This window comes from Bactrocera tryoni, chromosome 4 (assembly GCF_016617805.1).
Source record: "Bactrocera tryoni isolate S06 chromosome 4, CSIRO_BtryS06_freeze2, whole genome shotgun sequence".
Lineage (NCBI taxonomy): Eukaryota > Metazoa > Arthropoda > Insecta > Diptera > Tephritidae > Bactrocera > Bactrocera tryoni.
This window is the reverse complement of record NC_052502.1, coordinates 17447782-17470771: the sequence shown is the minus strand read 5'-3', so window position 1 is coordinate 17470771 and position 22990 is coordinate 17447782. Positions and strand designations below refer to the sequence as shown.

Below are 22990 nucleotides of genomic sequence, written 5' to 3'. Positions count from 1 at the left end.
CAAGTAGATTTTTAGCTGCCTTCGATTGGGGTAGGTACATTTTAAGAGTGGCGAATAGAACAAACAACTAGTATAAATATATTCGATTATACCGAATAGAAAAAGATACATAAACATGTATATATTCTAATATTTTTGAGAGAGAAATTGAGAATTGAAGACGAATATACCCAGCATTCATACTTTCAATATAGATTTATATATGATATTACTAAAAGTTATACAATTTCTGTAATAAATCTCCAAGAGATACAATTTTTACAAAAAAAAGTTAATAATCCGGTGAGTCAACAAACCAATTAGTTCAACCAACAACAACATGTGGTTGACGCTGGTTAACTCTACCGGCTTTAATGATTCTCACCGCTCAGCTGTTTAACCGCTGCACAGTCGGAAACAACGCGAGCCACACAACCGACGCCGACATTTGCGAATGCGGCTTGATCATGGCACCAGAGTATGGCACTGGCAGTGGCAGTGCTTGCTAACACTCACGGCAGCTCACGGCTAGCAGCTAGAAAGTGGCCTTAGCGCGCCGAACGGCTTCACAGTGGCTGCGAAGTCAACAACGCAGTCAACGTCAGCGTCACTTTAGCGTTTGTAAGTGCGCTGTTTTACGCTCGGCGCGTAGAATTGCCGAGGGAACCAACCTGCAATTGCTGGCGGCAAAAGTAAATGTATCTTTTAGTCTTCAAGATATCGTAGCGCGATAAAGACGCATTGAAAACATAACGGCGTGACTTACAGCAACAATAAAATATATAATAATAAATGCGTTGGAATACGACAAACGTTTTCTAATAGCAATTAAATTACAAATAAAAAGATAATATTTTTTTCTTTAATTAAAAACATATTTGAAACAGTTTGCAATAAAGTGTAGATGTAATTAAATACAAAAACAAACAACAAACAACAAACAAAAATTACTTTGAGTTTTTTTTTTTGCAAATTTTGCGTTTTTTGTTTGGATAAATTTTATATTGCCGGCTTAAAAAACAGTTGTGTGTAAAATTTTTGAAAAGAACGTGCAAAAAAATAAATGCGAAACAGCAAGCAAAACAAAATAGAAAAAATAAACAAGTGTCAGTTAAAATATTATGCGTCGCAAATAAGTAAAAAACATAAAAAAATACAGAAAACTGGTTTGTGAAAATAAAACCAAATTATTTTGCAACAAAAGGGAAATAAAACAACGTGTACACCAGCAATATGATCGTCGAAAATGAGGTGTGTGTGGGTTTACATAATGGCAAAAGTAGTTTTAAATTTTTATACAACAGTTAATGATTTTTAATGTGCATTTATTTATAGAAATATGTTAAAATAGTTTAAATTGACTTAAGTCGGGTTAAGTTAAGGTTTATATATTTTTTGGTTTCTAGTAAAATTTCTCTGGTCACTTTGCTTATTACAATTTGAATCTTGCGGTTTCTATAGTATAAAGTGAAACAATTACCTCAAGCCTGACGTTTGTTTCAGGAAAACTGGTTTTGTCAAAACACAAAAAATTATACTCTTTAAGCTCCCTTAAGTTAAGTTTCAATTAAGCGGTTACATGGGTTTCCTCGGTTAAAAAAGCCTTTTTCAACAATTTTTTTCTCATATAAAAATGAAATATTTTATTCGAATTTTTTATTGTTACAAACATACGCTAATGACAAAGAAATTCTGAAATTTTTGGAAAAAATATTTTAAATTCGGCCATTCAGATGGATCAGCTAAAGTGAGAAAATACGTGTTTTAGTTAAAACCTTAACTTCGAACGTGGACGAAGGAAAAAAACTGAAAATTGGATTTTTGGCAGACATTGTTACAAAAATGAAAATTTCTGTGAAAATTTCGGGGCATTTTTTTTTAAATAGTTGTAATCGAAAATAAATCATTCGTTCAAGTCTTTAAGAATCGTATCTCAAAGATCTGTGTAAAATTTCATAAAGATCGGTGAAGTAGTTCTCGAGATATCATGCCAACAGACTTCAAAACCCCAGTTTCGAGAAAAACGCGTTTAAAGACGGCGCACTTAGCCTAGCTGGCCTCGAGCGTACAAGTTCTCAAGGCTCTATCTCCGAAACTATTACTCGGATCAACTTGAACATTTAGGACAATATTTTAGAGGTGTTGTAGAATTTCTTAAGACTATAAAAATTTAGATTTTACGAAACCCGTAATATCATGTAACCCTTTAAGCAGTTATATCCACTTGTGAATTTGAAAATAACGATTTTTGTGTTTGAATATACATACATACATACATATGTATGTACTTATGTATATAAAAAGTACATATCTACATTTCTATACATTTATACATGTAGTATGTGTGTATATTTGAAAATGTATAATATTCTGACAATTTGAAGTTGATCCGGCAAATAGTTGCGGAGCGTTTTTGGTATGAAACACGTTTCTCCCGAATTGCTGAAATGTAATTCGTTTCGCAAAAAACTCCTTTGTTTTTTTGGGAAGATGACATTTTGTCAAAAATCAAAATCTTGACTAGTGCTTCGCTCATTATCTATATAATTATTCGTCTATTTTTTTATTTGAGTTAATTTTAAGCAGAAAACTCTTCCTCCGCGGCCAGACAACATTTTTCGAAGTCCTTCTATAGATCGACTTTGGCAACAAATTTTTGAAAGTGAATCGCGGATTATTAAAGAACAGTAGATTCTATAAATATGCCTTATTTTTATTTATTTCTTATATAAAATATCTCTGAAAAAATCATTAAAACTCCTTAAATGTTTAGAAAATATTCTACCTACCTTCCTTTACATTTACAATTTATTAAAAAAAATCATATTTATATTACTTTTAAGAAATTAATATCATCACATCTACATTAACATTATTTCAGCCATTCGAAAAGCGAAAAATAGAAATTTCTCTAAATTTAATTAAATTAGAATGAGAAAGTGTGTCATTTCGAAATCACAATTTTACAACACAATTGCTTCAAACATTGAAATTAATAAATGCCTACATAAATATTTAAATGTTTTTGCATACATATATAAATACATATGCATATGTACATACATATGTACATACAACATATGTCATATTTACATATGTATATGCAGTGATTTGTATGTCCAATAAGCCACAGCGTTCATTCAGCGCCATTGAAGAAGCCACGCACAAATGTACAACACTTGCGCAAACCAAATTAAAGGCAACAAACAAATACATTTTAAAAACATACATACATATATAAGAGGCGATGCACTTGTACGTACATATGTGTGTGCATGCATTTCTTTGCATGTGCCCAAACACGGCTGCTTAAGTGATGAATGGAAAATTTCCACAAATGCAGACAAACTACATACATACATCTGGCTATGAATGTGTGTACAAACTTACATACATATATGTTTACATAGTATAGATATGTATTTATGCTTCACTAAAGAGAGCACAAGAATTAAAAGTGAATAAAAGACCAATAAGACAGCGTCGAAGAAGCGTGTGGCGCTGAGTACGCACAAATATCGGCCCGGTCGACTGACTGTCTAACCGTGCGTCTGTTTATTTTTGCGATAGAGGTAATGTTAAGCGTGTTATGAGATCACGGGATTTTCGGGATTTCCTCTTTGAGTGTACTTCTGGCAGTACGGGATTGTCGGAGAATAATGGTGTTTCTCGAATAGATTTCAGAATACGAAAATATATAGCGACATTGCCTTTAACTAACTGGTGCCTTGATATGAGGGAGTATAATAGTGATTCATATCTATACATATTAATTGCCTGGTTAGAGTTCAACTGTCAGTTAAGTTCTGGTTAAAAAATAGTTCTTTACCGAAAGAAGGAGTCTTGACTAGAAATTCCAAGTACAACTTCTAATTTCCCTGCTCAATTCGAAAACCAATGGACGACCACTTATTTACCGTAAAAAAGTAGAGAAAAAGGGATGTAACGGTATTTTGACAGTCATTTACCGCTTCACTTCCACATTGTCCATAGTTAGTTACAAGCAATACGAACTTTTTAAATAATATTTATTAAAATCCCGAAATTTTGGTATTTCGGGATTGTCAAATATAGCTGCTGCTATCCTCCCTACTATACCACTTAATAATGTGAGACAGATAACCTGTGCGAAATTTTTATTTAAATCCCGAAATTTGGGTGTTTCGGGATTGTCAAACATAACTACTACAATACCCCTTTTATATCAATTCATAATGTAGAAGTGATAAATCGTTAATTTTTTTTTATTAAAATCCCGAAACTTGGATATTTCGGGACTGTCAGTCATAGCTTGTGCCCCCTACTATACTACTTATACCACTTAATAATGTAGCACCAATAAGCTGTCAGAAATTTTAGTTTGCCATAAATAATAAAAATTTCACAGACAACCGAAGTTTCAGCATTGATTCGGCAATATTACAATAAACGTTTTCGTAATCAATTAAAACTGCGAATTCCCTTCCGGCTTGTTTGTAAAACTCAGTCTCAGTCTACGCTAGACATTCCAGTTTATTTGAATATTAAACAGCTGTGTGTAATACAGCGGTCTTAAGCGGAAAATTACGAAAGCTATAAGTCTATAATTGCCATTACAACTAAAAACCAGTCACGTTACATACATATGTACATACACATATATTTTTTTCAAATACATAAGACGGCGTCTTTAATTACAAGGTATTTTTCCAAAGAGTTCAACACTTATTTACATTTCTCTTCAACTTTTCGTGAATTCTTTTCGCATTGTTTTACATTTTCGTTTAGAATAACACTTGAAGAATTAGATATGCTGTAGAACTGTTCAAATAAACAATAATCCCGTTGCTAGCTGTCTTTTGGCATTTAAAAATCACGTGATCAGCATAAATACTTATGTGACGTTAATTGTGTCTCCTTGTATAACATTTAAATATCATATAACTAAATTTCGCTCTTTTTTATGGTGCTGTGCTCATGTGCGAATATAACGCTCGTTGAGTATGCAGACGCTTATTGTTCGCAAATAAGAATTATAACATCTTTACAGTTGTATAATCATAGCTTCATTTGTACAAACATGATAATAATCGTTAATTTAGCGACATAAGCGGTTAATTGCCATTCGTCACAATAACAATCTTTAGACACAATTACCATAAATCACAGATAAGGTTGACAAACGTGTGAAATTTTTGAGTTGTCACACACTCTGCCATTCTCGTTTTTATTTCTGTAAGATAAATTTTTTAATTGCACAACAGATAACAGAATAGTTTCATAATTTCGTACGATTTGCTGTTGTAGTGAAGCTTCTTTCCACTTATTGTACTTCAATTAAGCAAATTTGTGACACTATTGAAATCGACGAGCTTTGACAATAAAGTCCTCCTAATAAGTCTCGATTCGGTATTCTTGCGCCTTGGCTTTTTCATGTGAAAGCAACAATAAAGTTATGGAGTTAACTTTCGCAAAAGCCTCCTCTCATACCTCTTTAAAGAGGGTGGTACCAATTTCTTTAAACATCAGTTTAGTTTGTTCGATTCGCTACTCTCCAACGTTTGGCGAATCGAAGAGAACTATTATTAATTTGTTAAACGAGTATGAGAAATAAAAGGTCATTTGGTAATAGTGTTCATCTGGTGTTCATCTATAGATATGTGGTGATAGATGTTAATAAATATACTTACATATGTTGTGGTCAAATTTGAAATTTGAAAATTCGAACCGATTACACTGTCTCTGAAATCTGGTAAATTACCAATGTATGAACTACTATCGGCAAAAAATAGTAAGACTTTTATATTTAAATTTCGCGCATTAGGGCTTAAGTGATAATTGTTTGTCCCGAACAAGTGTTTTTGATTGATACAAATTATTCAAAGAGGGTCGAGAAAACGTTAACGATGAACCACCTCCAAGACGGTCATCAACATCATCTGATGATTTACACGTCAATGAAATAAAAGAATTGGTGCTTGAGAATCGACTATTAACAGTCAGAGATTTTACTGGCATCGTTGGAATATCGAAAGGAACAGTGAAAACCATTTTGAAAGATCATTTGGGCCTAAGGAATGTGAAAGCACGATTGGTCTCAAAATCACTAAATTTTTCGAAAAACGGCTTCGAGTTAACGTCTGTGAAACAATGTTTTCCGACTACCAGGATGTCATGAAGCGTATTAGAACTGGCGATGAGTCTTGGATCTATACGGCCAGGAAACAGAGTATCGGTCTGTAGAATATTGTGGCGAAGGTCAGCCGAAGCCGAAAAAACACGTAAAAGCAGGTCAAATCAAGGTTATGTTGACAGTTTTCTTCGATTATCGAGGTATGCTGCTCTCCGAATTGCTTCCGACCAGCCAGACTGTCAACAAGGAATACTATTTGAGGCTTAAGCGTCGTTTGCGCGAAGCTTTGCGTAAAAAGAGGCCGGAATTATGGGCCGACAACTCTTGGTTTTTGCATTGTTATTTCTTGAGTTTTTTGGTAAATTTTCAACCAACATCGTGCCGCAACCAGCGTATTCGCCTGATTTAGCTTCGTGTGACTTCTGGCTATTTAGTCAACTCAACCGAACGCTCCCGGGAGCTACGCGCATTGAAGGCTCTTCCGAAAATTAAGTGTTTCATAGTAGTATACCTAATAATTTCAATACTACAGGAACTCTTTAAACTAATTGTTTTCCGCTGATCCGTTTTGAAATCTCAATCCAAAGATGTGGACGTATTTGAAAAGAGAAGATTTATCGAGTAAACACCGGTTGCCAGGAAAACTCTTTTAAATAATATTTTATAGCAGATCATCACAACTAAGAAACATAACCTTAAAAATACCTGAAACTTTATATGTTATGGCAAACTATGAAACATTCTACTAAGAACTTTAAATACAAATTTGTTCTTTTTTTCTGCTCTTTTTTTACTATATTCAACATTTTAGCATGTACGAGGAGCGTTAAGAAAGCTGCACCAATTTTAGTTTTTATCGAAAGCTTATTATGGTTCTCCAGCATGCATTAATTTATTTAGTTTACATCTTTTCTCATATACTTTGAAAAATTGCTTGGCTCAAAACTATTTTAGCTTGGAACTCCGAAACTGAGACGAATCGACCAGGCTTAGGTCGATTTACTTCTAGGCTTAGGCTATCTAGCCATTTTATTTTACTTATAGCAGACATTGTACGCCATCGGTGATATTTCAATTGCTTTGGAATACTTACATCCATTCTGATATAAAATTGGACAAAAATTCTGTCATCTATTTTTTCAACGGATGAAATTGACGATCCTTCAAAATACATTAAACCTTAGCTGATTTTTTAGCGCTTTAGATTCGAAAAGTCGCCTAACTTTTTGAACACACCTCGTACGTCTGTAAATAAATACTCTGTCGCCTCAATTGTGTCCTTGCCATGTTTCTACTATCGCATTCCGTTAGCCATTTACTATGTAGATATATACATATGTATGTACTATAAGTTTTGTATAAAAGTTGAGCCCTTAGTATAATTCTCTCTGCAATTGAATGCATGCTTATTGTATTGTCATAATTTGTAAGGGTAAAGTAAACAATTTTAAATTAATTTTTATTAATCTCTGCCATGTTATTTGTGCAATCATTTATCGAGCAATGGCATGACATTTAAGCCATTTAATTGCAATACATAATATAATTGCGTTTAAGAATTAAGATCATTGACTCTTTGCTTGGCATACGAAGTGGCACAAATATGTCTTTGTGTATATAAATATGTAAATATACATTAGAGCGGGTCAATTTTTTGGCTATAAAAACGCGTATTCCGACGATGTAGAGCACCTACCTATTAAATTTCATCGAGAAATTTTTTTATAACCCCTATAGTTCCTAAAAAATTTCACCTTAAACTCGCTGGCTTGAAACCGGTTTTAGACCCGTGATCTCATAGGCATAGTTGTTCAGAATGAGCTGTAAATCATTTCCCGCTTACGCGCTATTTTAGTTCTCTTTTGACTCCCTGTAAATCGATCCACTCTAATATGCATAGATACATTTATAAATACAAGAAAATGCACCGGCGCCGTGAAAAATAAGCGAAAATGGAATACTTTGTGAAAATGCTTTTTTTCGTAATTTATTTGTTTTTGTTATTTTTTTTGAAAAATTGCCAAATTTTCTTTTATATACTTAAATAAACAAAAAATAATACATCAAATAATACAAAGAATTAACAGAAAATATCTAACAATAATAAAAACAAATATATAGGTGAAGATGTAAAAATATAAATTTATATCAACAAGTTGCGTCCGGAAAATCAAAATCGAAAAAAAACCAGAAACTAGTCCAATGTTAACGTATAACCTATAAATAGAGACATACATAATCACACAATAAATTATTCATGCTCTTTCTTTTTGTTTCCTTTATGAAAATAAAAAAAATATTCCCAGCATTCCATATGTTATGAACTACACTATTCAACATAGCACAGAGTTTAGAATGATCCCAATAGTTTAGCTATCGTAACTACTTCAGAACTAAAATAATAAGGAGGTATACAATTTAGTACCATATCACCTGTCCTATACTCGTATGTATACCTGTCTAAAATGTAAAATTCGCATTGTAGGTATAGTTCCTTCGAGGAACCTTCATAGAACATCATCACATTACATAAGTCGAGAAGCAGTCCCGCTCGCTAAAGAGAAAATGTGGAACTATTGGGATTTTTGTTTCTAAAACCTCATATTACATTAGGGCCATCATATTTCGATTTTAACAAACGCAGAATTCTCAAAAACAATTTCCAGAATTATTGGGGACAATCGAGGAACTTAAATCATCATTATTTTGCAAAAACTTATCTGAAAAGAAAACTTCTTTTCACGGAAAGGCGAAGTAAATTTTAAAATTTCGTTATGGTCGACCACAGAAGACTTTACTTTCCAATGATAAAATGTATTAAAATTGTAGTTTTTATATACCTTAAGGGGTAATCTCGAGTCCTGTCAAATATTTCGAAGTTTCTATTATCCAAAGCCCTTCGAATTTGGACCTCTTGCATAAGAGCCATTACTATAAGTGGGTTTTACGAACCCATATGATGTATTGTCTCTATGTGTCATCCACTCTAGCGGTGGTTTAGTGGATGGATGAAACCGGTGCTATGGGCCTGCTTACGGAGGATTTCGGACGCTCTGGAGATTATCCTTGACATCCAGCCAATACATACACGAGTGAAATAGGGAGTCAAACTCGGCCTCATCACGAGCCTGGTATGGTATAGTATCATACTCTGTAAATAAATGATGCTCTGTTAATGATTGGCAATGCGGCCGATAAAGAGACCCATGAGAAAGTAAGCACAACGTTTTCATTCTCCAACAGGGAATAATAGACGAATGATTCTGTAATCGATAGTTTCGACGGCGAAATCTACATAACCACCGATGGATCAAAGGGTGAAATAGGAACAGAAGCGGGGTTCTTCTGCAGTAATCCATACACACGCTTTAAACTAAATGCCTAAAATTCAGTATTTCAGGCCGAAATTGTGGGCATAACAGAACGTGCTAAGTGGGCTTCTGCTCTAACCGTCAAGTTTATAAAGATCTACAGCTACATTTAAGCTCTCACCTTCAGAAAATAGAAAAAGTGGAGCCTGTGCAATGCAGAGCATCGCGCTGCGGATAATAAGACTTTGAAACAATATCCATGCGAATGTCCAGCTTTCAGCCGTATGAGACGGAACATATTCCATGGCTCCAAATGCTTCAACTCAAGAGACATTTGGCAGCTGCGGTGAGAAAGAGTCAGGTGCTCAAATTTAGTATTTTAAAAATTTCAATAACTTAAGGTTTTATTATAAATGCAACCCTGCCATGAATTTTCCTAAATTTCGCTAGAGATCAATTTTGTGGGAATTCATTATTTAAAATTTTTAAAAATAAAGTTTTTAGTTTAATTTTTCCCTCAATGTGTAGACTAGTGTAATTTCTAACAACAAAACACCACCACCCACACACTATAAAAACATTTACTCATATCTGCGCCCGCAGTTGGACCTAAATATGTTCTATTTTTCATTTTGTTTGTCTTCACTCAGCTGTTGGCCAATACCTATTTTCATATGCACATATATACAATACATATGTATGTGCATATATACACTTAGTAGTAAACACCAACAGCCCACATTGTATTTGTTTTGCCATTGATAATTTCCCACACGGTTAAATAGTTCGTCAGGGCTAAGCGGCTCGCCGCAGACAATGATGGTCAATGGGGCTTGGCAAATATGAAATCAGCAAATCCGTCCCCGATTTTGTAAGTTCCTACAATTAAAATTGAAATAATTTTTGGCTTAGAGTCTCGTTCTGTATTCTTTTTCCTCATTTTTTTTTCTTTTTTTGGGAGAATATGTAATTTACTCTACACGTTTTAAAAGGCGCTAAAAGGGTGAATGACTATTTAGGTGAATGAATGCAATTAGATTGTATCTAAACATGCCGTGACCTTGTGCTCGAGTGAGAAATGCTATTTTAGTCATACTCGTGCTGCAACGTTTTTACATGATGTGAGACTTTTTACAATTATTTGGTAAATAACAGTATAAAAGATTCGTTTAGCTGGTACTTAGAACACTGGCTAACACCTGAAAACGTGATCGACATTGGGAAACCAATGATCTGAACCGAAGCATGGTAAAGAAAATCAAAACCCGATGGAGCGAACTACAGGGGTGCAAAACTGCAAAAGTCATGTGCAAAACGGTAGATCAGAAATACACAATATTCTTATTGGCACTCGATAGAAGAGACTGTAGGAATATGATCCGAATACTAACTGGTCACTGTCTGGTGGTGACAGGGAAGAAATGGAACATCTTATGTGCACTTGTCCCGCTTTGGCAAGGCTACACGGTAAGCATCTGGGGTCCCCAAGGTATGATTCACTAGAAGAGGTATCGATAGTGAGACCACAGAGCCTCTTAAAATTCGCGTCAAGCGCAGGCATCCTAAAGAGTGACTACTCCTCACGGACCTAGTAACTGAACTCCAACTGGTATCGCAAAGGACCAAAACTAGTCTATGCGTGGCTCTTTGGCCTACCAGATTAACCTAACCTTACCTATATACATATGTATACTGAATAAATATATATGTACATATGTAAATGCAACTAAAAAAGAGATTTTGGGCAAGACGGTCACTTTTTCATTCCCATCTTCCGTTTAAGTGCTTTCACTATTTTTTTAATGTCACCCAAGTCTCTTTAACTTCTTTGTTTAAAACATACAATTTTACATAGTAATTTCATTGAATCCAAAGTCGACTCATAGTGGGAAATAATTTTTAATTTCTTAATAGGTAAAATATGTTCCATAATAGAATGATCCGCTCTAGTTTAAATATGCATTGGGACAGGGGATTTTCACCAACTTCTCTTAAGTCGAATTTTCCACCATCAGAATCATTTGCTATACAAAGGAACAGGTGGTAATCCCTTGCTTTCAGGTCCCTACTGTACGGGTGAATGCATAATAAGGAACCTCCCAACCAAGCTCCCGGCGACTCACTATCGATATGTGCGGCCTAGTGCTTTATCCTGTCAGAACACAATTCTTCTCTTATTAGCCAAAGCTGGCCTCTTCTGTGTGATTACTTCCTTCAAATGGTGCAACTGTCGGCTGTGACAGTGACAAAAATATGAGTTTGGCGGTAGGGGAGTAGCACTAGTAGCTGATTCTCAACTCATTCCACCAAACACAAAGCAAAACCTTCCTAACCGCCAATTCTGTCTTGGTCACTGTACACCGGCTTCTCGGCTGGTATTTAGTACGAAACCTATCTCTCTATCAATATTGTTATGTCAATCAAGAAGTCGTCGTTCTGAAACATTGATGGCGCTACTAGAATTAAATCCATTTGTTTTTTAGTTATCCCTAAACCTCAAAACGTGTGTGTAAAAATTTGACAGCTGTCGGATAGTTTGTGAATCATATCATTTTAAATGAAGCAACTTTTGTTATTGTGGAAAAATGGATAAAAACAAATTTTGCTAAAAATATCAACTAAATGTATACCTCATTCACAAATAGTTGGATATGAGAAAACTCTGTGCAAAGTGGGTGCCCCGCAAGCTCACTTTTGATCAAAAAACGACGAGTTGATGATTCGGAGCAGCGTTTGGAGATGTTCAAGAGTAAAAAATCCGAATTTTTCCGCCGACATGTGACAATAAACGTAAAATGACTCCATAATTTCACTCCGAAGCCCAATCGACAGTCATCAGAGTGGACTGGACGCGATAAACGACTGTGCTTTATAGCCGGACACTTTTCTCTTGACCTGTTAATCTAACGATCGCACTCATACAACGCGAGACACAGATTACCAAAGCCATCTATTGGAAAAATAGTAGATTTCATTTTAGTGGACGTTACAGGTATATGACTAATTAAAGATTCTGAACATTTTAAGACTAAAAAACTCTTCCAAATGAATTTTTTATTGATAAAAAAAATCTGTAGACGATTTCGCACTTCCTGTTCTTAAATGATTGACTGATAAAATCTCGAAATATTTTTGAAAGACGTTTTAGATTTCGTTCGTATGGCACTCATTGTGCCAATAAATTCGTAGTTGGCAACTTTGTAACAAATTATCTTCTGTGCACAAGTATATATTAATATTTTCTGAAGTGCTTTTGAAGTACCTACCCAGACTTTCACTTAAAATATTATGTTCTATAAATATCGCAAAAATATTAAAATAACAGCAATTATAACCAGATAAAACCGAAATAGACGAAAACTTTGTAGCGATTAAATACATAACAAGAAAAAACGTTAACTTCGGCTGCACCGAAGCTAATATACCCTTCACAGGTGCATTTCTTTTAGTAACTATGTGTTCAGTTTGAATGGAAGCTATATGCTATAGTAATCCGATCTGAACAAATTCTTCGGAGATTACATTGTTGCCTTAGAAAATAATCCATACCAAATTTGGTGGAGATACATTGTAAAATGTGAAAGTTTTCCATACAAGAACTTGATTCCGATCGTTCAGTTTGAATGGAAGCTATATGCTATAGTAATCCGATCTGAACAAATTCTTCGGAGATTACATTGTTGCCTTAGAAAATAATCCATACCAAATTTGGTGGAGATACATTGTAAAATGTGAAAGTTTTCCATACAAGAACTTGATTCCGATCGTTCAGTTTATATGGCAGCTATATGTTATAGTGGTCCGATATCGGCCGTTCTGACAAATGAGCAGCTTCTTGAAGACAAAATGGCGTTTGCAAAATTTCAAAACGATATCTTAAAAACTGAGGGACTAGTTCGTATATATACAGACGGACGGAAGGACGGACGGACATGGTTAAATCGACTCAGCTCGACATACTGATCATTTATATTTATACTTTATAGGGTCTCCGTCGCTTCTTTCTGGGTGTTACAAACTTCGTGACAAACTTAATATACCCTGTTCAGGGTATAAAAATAGACTACATACATACATATGTATATGAAAGTATCAAATTTCAGAATGCAGAATATGTCTCATATTTTGATCCAGTTATATTATGAAATACAGGTCTTATTTCGAAATATTATTAAAATCTGGTCAACTTAAGTATAAATATATACTAGTATATGTGTTATAAATTCATATATATTGAAAATCACACGTCATACGTTTTTAAGTACACACTCATGACTCTCTACTTATCTAATGTAAAAGCATAAGTATTAACTTTAGTAGTTACTTTGATATGTTAAATGTGCTAAGTCACATGTGTCTTAAAAAGTCACATGTATCAATGCATTACATTTAAGAACTTAAACCTATCTATATATTTTTTTATAATACATGACTAATACTGTAATTTTGATGTGATAGATAGGAAAATAAATTGAGTAAATACAACGTAACAAGTTAATATACAAATCTTGATAAACACATTAGTATAAATTGGTTTATTTAGAATGAACATGTGTAGAATTGATAAGATAATTTATCATTTATTTACTGTTACAACACTAAATTTTGTGTCTAGACGAGTAGCACTCGAATGTTATCGCATAAATTTCGTCGGCAATATATACTAATTACATTGATTGCATACTTTTAGGTGGTTTAATTTTAGTGATCTTGTACTTCAAACAAAAATAGCTTCATTTTCTTCCGGGTGATTAGTGTGATATCCTGAACAAGTTGGATTAAGTTTGCTTTTACAAAAATAGCTTTAGTTTCTTCAGACATTTTGTGAACAGGTTATATTAAGTTTGAAATATCCAAAATTTGTCAGTGCGTATGTTTGTTGCATTATCACGACTAAACGTCTGAAGCGATTTTAAAAAAATTTGGTATGGAGTTAGTGTTAGTTAACTGGATTAACATATAGGCTACGTTACTGCGATGAAAATGAATTTGCGGATAAAGTAGTGGGAACTTTATACACAACTTTTTCAATTAAAACATGATACTTAAATGATGCCAATTCGTACGTAAACTCTTCGACCCATTTGAAAAGTAAAGTAGACATGACTCAAGGGACAATAAGCAAGTAGAAACGAAGCGGCGTGGAGAGCGCTGGGTTTACCCTCACAAACGACGTGCGCGTACATTTTATAGCGGCAAACCTGTAAGACAGAGTTGCAAAACCGCCTATTAGCAACCTTAACGCATTTTTCCGAATGTGCCTTAAGGACGAGTTTGCGCGGACTTTGTTCTATGTAGAAGTGCTAAGGTATTACATATGGAATCCGTCACGAAAAGAATGGAAAAGTTGAGTGCAGGACGCATCCGTGGACGGTTAGTCTGTTGTAAGATCTCAGATGCCCTGGGTAGTATTAATATCGTACACAATGTAATCAAGATAAGTTGTTGTCGACCTCATCCAACGGTAGGTTGGAAACGCGCTGTTTCGTCGGTGTCAGACCGAAAAGAGAAGGGTGTCAGATGAGTAGGTTGTAGAGGTGCCCAGTGTCCATTGCACGCTGGACTTATTAGATAGATCGGGATCTATTCTGGATAAGTAGGAGTTTAACCTGCTACAGTATCCAGAACGAAGCTGCGCAAGGGTCACTCTCGTTTTTCGCAGAAACTCGAGCTCTCTGTCTGCAATGAGTGGTGGTTTGACTCTACCTGCGCGCTCCCCAACCCCTGGTAATTGTGGCACAAGTATAAAAACGCTTTGTCAGAAGACATTGCTCGCCGATAGCAAGGGATAACACTAGACAACGATGGCATAATTTTTAAAAAAGCGCTGAAATTTATTGTGGATAAAATTTTTGCCTGCTCCACAAAGAACAGAAGAGCTGTCCACTGATTTGGTCAGTATGCTGGGGTATGATACTATACTATTTTCAATTTAATAACAAAACACATAGCTAGCGGACAAAGGAGTATTTTTTTCTTGGACGCAACTCGGTGTAGCGGCAAAACTTTCTTGGTACACTTGCTGCTAGCACGGACAAAGTGGTTGCGCTGGCTGTTGCATCCTCCGGAATAGCCACAACCTTGCTAAGTGATGGCAGAACCGCACACTGAGTATTCCAGCTCCAGTTGAACCTTGCCAGTGCAAAAACTCCCGTTTACAACATCAACAGAAATAATAGTCTCGGTGTTCTATTGCAATTGTGCAAATTTATCGAGTAGAACGAATACTCAATGCACGAACAAGCGATTGAAGCACTGGAACGCAGCTTGTCAAATATTTGGAGTAATCGAATTGTGATGGATGGAGACGTTGCCGATTCTCTAACGGAGTACTGCGAGAGACGAGATGAATGCATGGCTTCGCCGTTGTTTACTTCAAATATTAAAATATAGGATGCATCTCTATAGTGTTGTTGTTATCGGTTGATCTCTTCATTATCCATATGAGTTCCAGCCTTAGTTCTAAAAAATATCTGTGTTTATGTGGGACTTTTTTAGTCATACGGGAGGTACATGGCTTTTCATCGATCATTACGGATGCTTATCTAGTATGGACTGACTAATGGAGCGGAACTTAAACTTATCAGTAATGGAAAATGTTTTTATGGGTATTTTTCCCTCAATATAATTTTACCAAAGCTTTGTTTTTTGAATGACTATAGGAATAATTTTTTTTTGTATTTGTATACTTTTATATGTTCACACCCTTAGGTTGTTAAAATTTCTACAATGCCTTTGTATACGAGCTCATAAATATTTAGTGCTAAATACTTGTATAAAAAACAATTGTTATAAACAATTTTATGACAAATAAAGAAGCACGCATTTCTCACATTAATCAAGAACTTGGTGAGTTGCCCAAAAATTTTCTCAAGAGCGTCAATCGACTTATAAGACGCCACAACTTTATCTACGCCAACATTTTACTTGCCAAAATTCATTTCTTTTTTTTAGCTTTAATACTTTAAGTAAATTTCCGTGTTATTAAAAATAGATGAGTAAATATGCCAAAGCTCAAAACTTTCCATTACGCCTTTATACTTTGAAGCGCCACCGAGCAAAAACAAAAACCAAAAATCCACAAAATAAATTGTGCAATTCATTGTCGCCATATAGTCGGTATTTATATGTTTCTATATATATTGAATTATTTTTTAACTGATACGTATGTATATATCATATGAGAGTCAAGTTATAAGTACTTTGCACCGCTTGTCGCTGCTTGCTTCAATTAAAACTAATCAAAATATACTTGCACACAATAGTTAATAGAAAAAGTGAAAAGGCCTTTGATTGTCAGCGGTGTCGCGTGTTCTCCAACTCTCGTCAAGCACTTAACATTTTTGAACTAACGTCATAAGTTGTCAAAGAAAAATGAGCCGACGTATGCTCATCAACACGATCAAGATGATTTGTGAATTTACATTGCATAATTCTTCGAAGTTACCTCTCTCCTCTCCAAGCGCAACCACCATACAGGTGCTGTATTTGTTGACGTTCTCTCGCGAGATCTTATAGTTAAACCTACCGGTTCTGCTCGTCTCGTGTATATACGAGTATGCCCCCTAACTTACCGGCATGTGGTCACGTTTTCGGTTGTTGATGTTTCCAATTATTCAGCAAATATTTGCCGCTTCCATTCAATTCTAATTTACTTCTCATTTATTGTGATTTCTAATACATACATATATACATTGTTATTTACATATGTTTCCCTATACTTTTCCTGCATTTATCTATTTGGTGATAATTGCTTTGATAGGCATGCAAATAGTTATTGTTTTCTCACTCTCCATTAAATATAGCAATTACTATTCGAAATTGTCTAAAATGTTGGGAAAAAAATTTACGATTATTTTAATAGCTTAAAATACATTTGTTATGTTAATAGCTACTTTAATTGTAGTGAAACTATATATAGAGTGATTGTAGTCTATATACATACCTACACGTATGTACTTGTATATAGTAAAACCAAATATGCATTTGGATGCAAAATTTCCAATACAAAAGACCATTCAACCGAACACGTCAATAGAGAAAAACTGGAGACTCGGGAAGTATATAAGATGCGGGCCCCTGTACCATCAATTGTCTGATATTACATATTACAGGCGTATATATATTATAAATTGTTGAAGAGCAGCGGGCTCCTCTCAGAACTCTGGGCTCGGGAGAAATATTCCCCGATCTCCCTCTCTCTCTCTCTCTTTCATTGGAACCTAACGTTTAAAATTTTTCAGAAATACTCCGGTTGAGATTTTCTATTATAATATGTACCAATTATTTTTTAATTATTTATTTTAAAAGTGTGGTTAACAAATTTATTTGTCACACGGAGCTAAATCAGTCGACTACGTTGGTAAATGCAGTATACGACGGTGCATTATCGTTTTGTAAAAACCAAGATTTGTCACTCCATAATTCCGGCCCCTTTTTATTCTTTGTTTTCAGTTTCCAATAATCGAAGAAAACTGTCAACATAACCCAGATTTTTGACCTGTTTTGGCATGGTTTTTTCGGTTTCGACCCACCTTTGCCCCGATATTTGGCCGATTGCTCGTCTGTTTCCGGGAAGTAAGCATAGGTCCAAGACTCATAGCCAATAATAATACGTTTCACGGCATCTTGGTAGTCGGAAAACATTGTTTCGCAGACGTAAGCGTGACGCTGTTTTTCGAAAAAATTTAGTGATTTTGATTTAGGCCAAATGATCTATCAAAAATGGTTTTCATTGTTCCTTCCGATATTCCAACAACACTGGTAAGATCTATGACTGTTAATCGTCGATTCTCAAGAACCAATTCCTTTATTTTATTGACGTGATGATCATCAGTCGATATTGAGGGCCGTCCTGGACGTGGTTCGTCGCCAACGCGTTCCCGAACCTCTTTGAATGGTTTGTATCAATCAAAAATATTTGCTCGTGACCAACAATTTTCACCGAAGGCTTTTTCCAACGTTCTAAACGTTTCGGCACACAAAATTTAATGGAACTTTTGTTGAATAATTTCATTATTCCAACGATGCCAGAAAGATCTCTGCCTGTTAAAAATGATTTTTTATGACAGAAACACGTTCGGAGTATTGCCATTGATCCAAGAACTTGTGTCTTTCTTTATTTAGCCCTTCATTATCACAGCTATGTCGCTGGTTTTTGGAGTCTCCATTTTTATCTCCCCCTCTATTTTTATTTTATTGCCAGCATTCTATTTACAGTCGATCTTGCTATCTTAGTATTTTCTGCTAAAAGAAAAATCCTAGAACTTAAACGAAATTCAATTTGATGGATTTTAATAAAAAAAAACTATTTACTATATATCAAATCATTGGGAATTTTCTGCCGAAGGAACATGGCAATTCATTTAAGTACTAACTTATGCTCATCGTTAAGGTATTGATAGTCATAGTTATGGAAAAATTAGAATTATTTTTTTTTTAATTAACGAAATAGCTACCTAAAAAACATCTTTGCCTGATTCTCGAGGAACATTTAAATGTTTATGAAGAATCGTAATAAAAAAATTCTTCCATCAGGCACTGGTTTTTCAGGGTTTTTTAAAAGCTATGTAAACTTAATAGAAATCTACTGAGAAGTTTTCATGCCAGTTCAACCAGTTCACATGCAAAAACGCATTTGAACTTTTGCAGTTTCTACTAGCTACCTCTTCTTGAACGTTTCAGAGTGCCCGCCGGAGAACCCCTTGCTAATTATCGAATAACCCGAAAAATTTCGGATTTATTTAAAATGTTCAGATAGTATCTCTAATTATATTTTACTTTAAGAAAATGCTAAAAAAATATTTTAATTTGAAAATTCTTACTATTCCTGACCCCTTAGTATGTTATAATTATTTATGTATGTATATTTCGGTTTCTAAAAACTAACAAGCTCGTTCATAGAATATTTGAAAAAAAAAATAATGAAAACATAAAAATATTATTCTCATGACATAGTTTTGTATTTCAAAAAGCCATAAGCATGTAAATCATTGAGGAGTTGATTCAAAATAAAATATAGTTAAACAGTAGTTTTCCTAGTAAAACATAACCTCTAATTTTTTTGTATATTTCACATTTTTATTTTTAGAACCAAACATACGCTCAGGTGCCTTTGGAGAATAAACCCACTGAAGCTAATGCTAACAAAGCCATAGACGATGCAGTGCAGCAAAGGAGTGATGTGGAGAAAATGGCACAGGTTAAGCTGAAGAAAGAAGGCGAAAATGCGCCTGAGCACCCGCCAACGAAGTATGTAAATGCACATACACATACAACTAACTCGTGAATCAAAATTAATAACAAATTCCTCTCTGCTTATAGCTATATCACGACGCTAATACACATCTTCAAAGGCAACATTGGACCCGGTCTCTTCGCTATGGGTGATGCCTTTAAAAATGGCGGCATAATTGTGGGACCCATACTACTCGTAGTTATCGGCGTAATTTCGGTGCATTGTCAACATGTGCTCGTCAATTGCTCCGAAAAGATGCGCGCTCTAACTAACGGTGTAGTGTGTGCCGACTATGCCGAAACGGTAGAGCAGTGCTTCGCAAACGGACCTGTCAAACTGCGTACCTGGTCGAAAATGATGAAAACCATTGTGAATATTTTTATATGCGTCACACAATTGGGTTTTTGTTGTATTTATATCGTGTTCATCAGCACAAATATGAAGCAGGTAGTTTTTGAGAACAGAAGAGTGAAAATCAAATCTCTAGCTGCCTGAATTTTTTAGATCTTCGATGCCTACGAAGTCGATATCGATGTACACCTTGTAATGGTAATCATGTTTGTGCCCATCTTGCTAACCTCGCTCATAACGAACCTCAAATGGTTGATGCCTGTGTCGCTGATCGCCTCCATTTGCATGGTTGTTGGTTTGGCCATAACCATATTTTATGCCCTGAAGGATGGTGTGCCCAGCGCGGCGGAGCGCAAATTTTACACTGACGGTCCACACTTGGCGCTGTTTTTCGGCACAGCGATCTTCGCCTTTGAGGGCATAACTTTGGTGCTGCCCCTGCGAAATGCCATGCGTAAACCCTCGGACTTTGCTCGCACCATGGGTGTTCTGAACACGGGTATGACCTTGGTGACCTTCATGTTCTTGTTTGCCGGTATCTTGGGTTACCTCAAGTGGGGCGAGGAAGTGGGCGGCAGTTTGACTTTGAACCTGGGCGATACTATGTGAGTTATATTTATTGAATTATGAAGGTGCGTACTTAACAGTTATTTATTTATGTTTTTTTTGCAGATTGGCGCAATGTGTAAAGGTCATGGTTTCAATTGGTGTGATGCTGGGTTATCCCCTACAATTCTTTATTGCCATACAAATTATGCTGCCAAATGCTATACAAATTTTCCATTTACAATCTCGTCCATTTACCGGAGAGCTGCTTTTCCGCACGATTATGGTGGTGCTGACCTGTGAGTATATTTTAAATAGATTTATAAAGTTGCCTTATTAAATTTATGTCATAATATGTCAAGATATCTTACATAATTACATTTATGGTTAGTAGGTAACCAGGATATCGAAAATCATTAGGTATCATCATTTAGAGAGCTAGACATTTGATCATCATTAGTTTATGGAGGCTAAGGACAGTACTGAACTGATTTTATCCACCTTTATTACCAGAAAATCTACAGCCCGCTTACTTTACTTGTTTTTTCTCGAATTTTGAGCGATATTTTCAGTATGAAGTCTGCTTTATCCACGCAGGTTCTCATATTCTGTATTTGTTAGGTTAATCTGGTAAGCCAATATACCAGTTTTGGTCCTTTGCGATACCAGATGTAGTTCAGTTGCTAGGACCAAGAGGAGTAGTGATGCCTTAGGACGCCTGCGTTTGACGCGATTTTTAACAGACTCTGTGGCCTTATTATCGATACCTTCTCCAGTGTATCATATCGTGGGGCCCCCAGATGCTTACAACGTGGGCTTACCAATGCGGGAGAAGTGCACAAAGGTTCCTCGCTCTAGACATTTCCTACAGTTTTCTCGAACTGCCAGCCCCATTCTGCGAGCGTGTGTTGCCACCAGACAGTGACCAATTAGTATTCCCATTATGTTCCTACAGTCTCTTCTATCGAATGCCAATAGGAATTTTAAAGGTATAGTCCGCAGGTATAAATATGTGAACCATATTTTAGTGAGGGAATCTCAATGACCGAAACTAATTATAGTCAGAAGGTGCAAAGACAGGTGAGGCAAAACTTTCCAGTTGCTGTTTCCAAATAGTTTTAACCAGTCTTACAACAGTGACCAATCCTTGTTGTGATCCGAAATTATTGCACCGAATGTTTTTCGCCAATCGTTTGCTTCAATTTGATGAGCTCTTGTCAGTCCCTCTTTCATAGTTTCGCCCGGTCTTAGAAGTTCATACTACAACAAACCCTTTTTATTCGAACAAATACAGAAGATTAACTTGACGTCAAGAATATTCGTTTAGCCCTTTAGGCTTGTCGCAATGGATCTATTTTTCATCACAAGTAACAAAATCCACTTATTTTTATCGCTTTCAACCGGCATTTCTAACATGCAAAATCGTTCTTCAACGCCTCTTGGCTTCAATTCATATGAAAACCAATTCCCTCTCTTATACCTTTTGAAATTGCTTTTTGAGTGATTCTTAAAGGTTCTGTGAGCTATTTTTGGGTTTGAAAAAAATCTGCATCCAATAATCTTTCCATTTCCTCATCTTGAAACATTTTCGCCGTCCAGTATGTTCTTCGTCTTCCAAGCTAAAAGCACCAATTTTAAATCGTGCAACCTATTTTTGGCTAGAGAAAAAATAGAATAATCACTTCCCGTCAATTTTGCGTTATTTGACTAAACAATTATTATTTTTACGCTTCGATGCATGAAATATACCTAAAAAGACGCATAAGGACATTAGTTGTCCAATGATTGTTCGGAATACAAAATTTCGTGGCAAACCGCACCGCACTTATTGACCAGCTATATATTTCAAATCAGATTGTGTAGATTGTACATTAATTGTACAATAAGAATGTGAATAGAATGTTAAAAATCAAAATTTAGATGTGGATATTATTTCACTTAAGATTTCTTAGATTAAAAATAATTTGTGGCATCGCGACAGTCCGAATTGGCCAATATGTAGTACCGATCTCCTCAGAGTACCAAGAAACACATGTTTCATCAAGACTTTATAGTTCTTGCTCAATTAAACCAGCGCAGTGAAACGGATATACAGATGAGATAGACATCCAGTAATCAATTCTTCCGGTCATATTCATAATTTTAATATTTATGAGCTTATATCTATCTAGATTGATTTAAAGTCTTTCAAACAACAATTAAGCGAGGAAAATTATTCTTAATAAAAAACGTGTGATGATTTTCATAATCATTATTCACATGAGAATGACAAGATTCCCAGAAATAAATCATTGATTATTTGTAAGTCTGTGCTACGACAGACTTAATGATCTGACAGCTGGATATTTTCAAATTTCTCATTTCTCTTCAGCTTGTCGTCACGTCTATGAATATTGATTATAATATTCCTAACGATATCAATGAAAAATAATATTAATCGACTGAGGTGTATAT

The 22990-nt window shown here is 35.2% G+C and overlaps 1 protein-coding gene across 1 annotated transcript in view; it reads left to right on the top strand.

Annotated features, from left to right (window-relative positions):
• Positions 1–692: 692 nt before the first annotated feature.
• LOC120774956 (proton-coupled amino acid transporter 1) overlaps positions 693–22990 on the top strand; it is a 23929-nt gene continuing 1631 nt past the window's right edge. The window contains exons 1-5 of the mRNA XM_040104841.1: positions 693–1230; positions 19493–19653; positions 19726–20086; positions 20144–20595; positions 20663–20835. Coding sequence (XP_039960775.1) covers positions 1213–1230; positions 19493–19653; positions 19726–20086; positions 20144–20595; positions 20663–20835 — 1165 coding nt within the window. The 5' untranslated portion in view covers positions 693–1212. The remainder of the gene's footprint in view (positions 1231–19492; positions 19654–19725; positions 20087–20143; positions 20596–20662; positions 20836–22990) is intronic.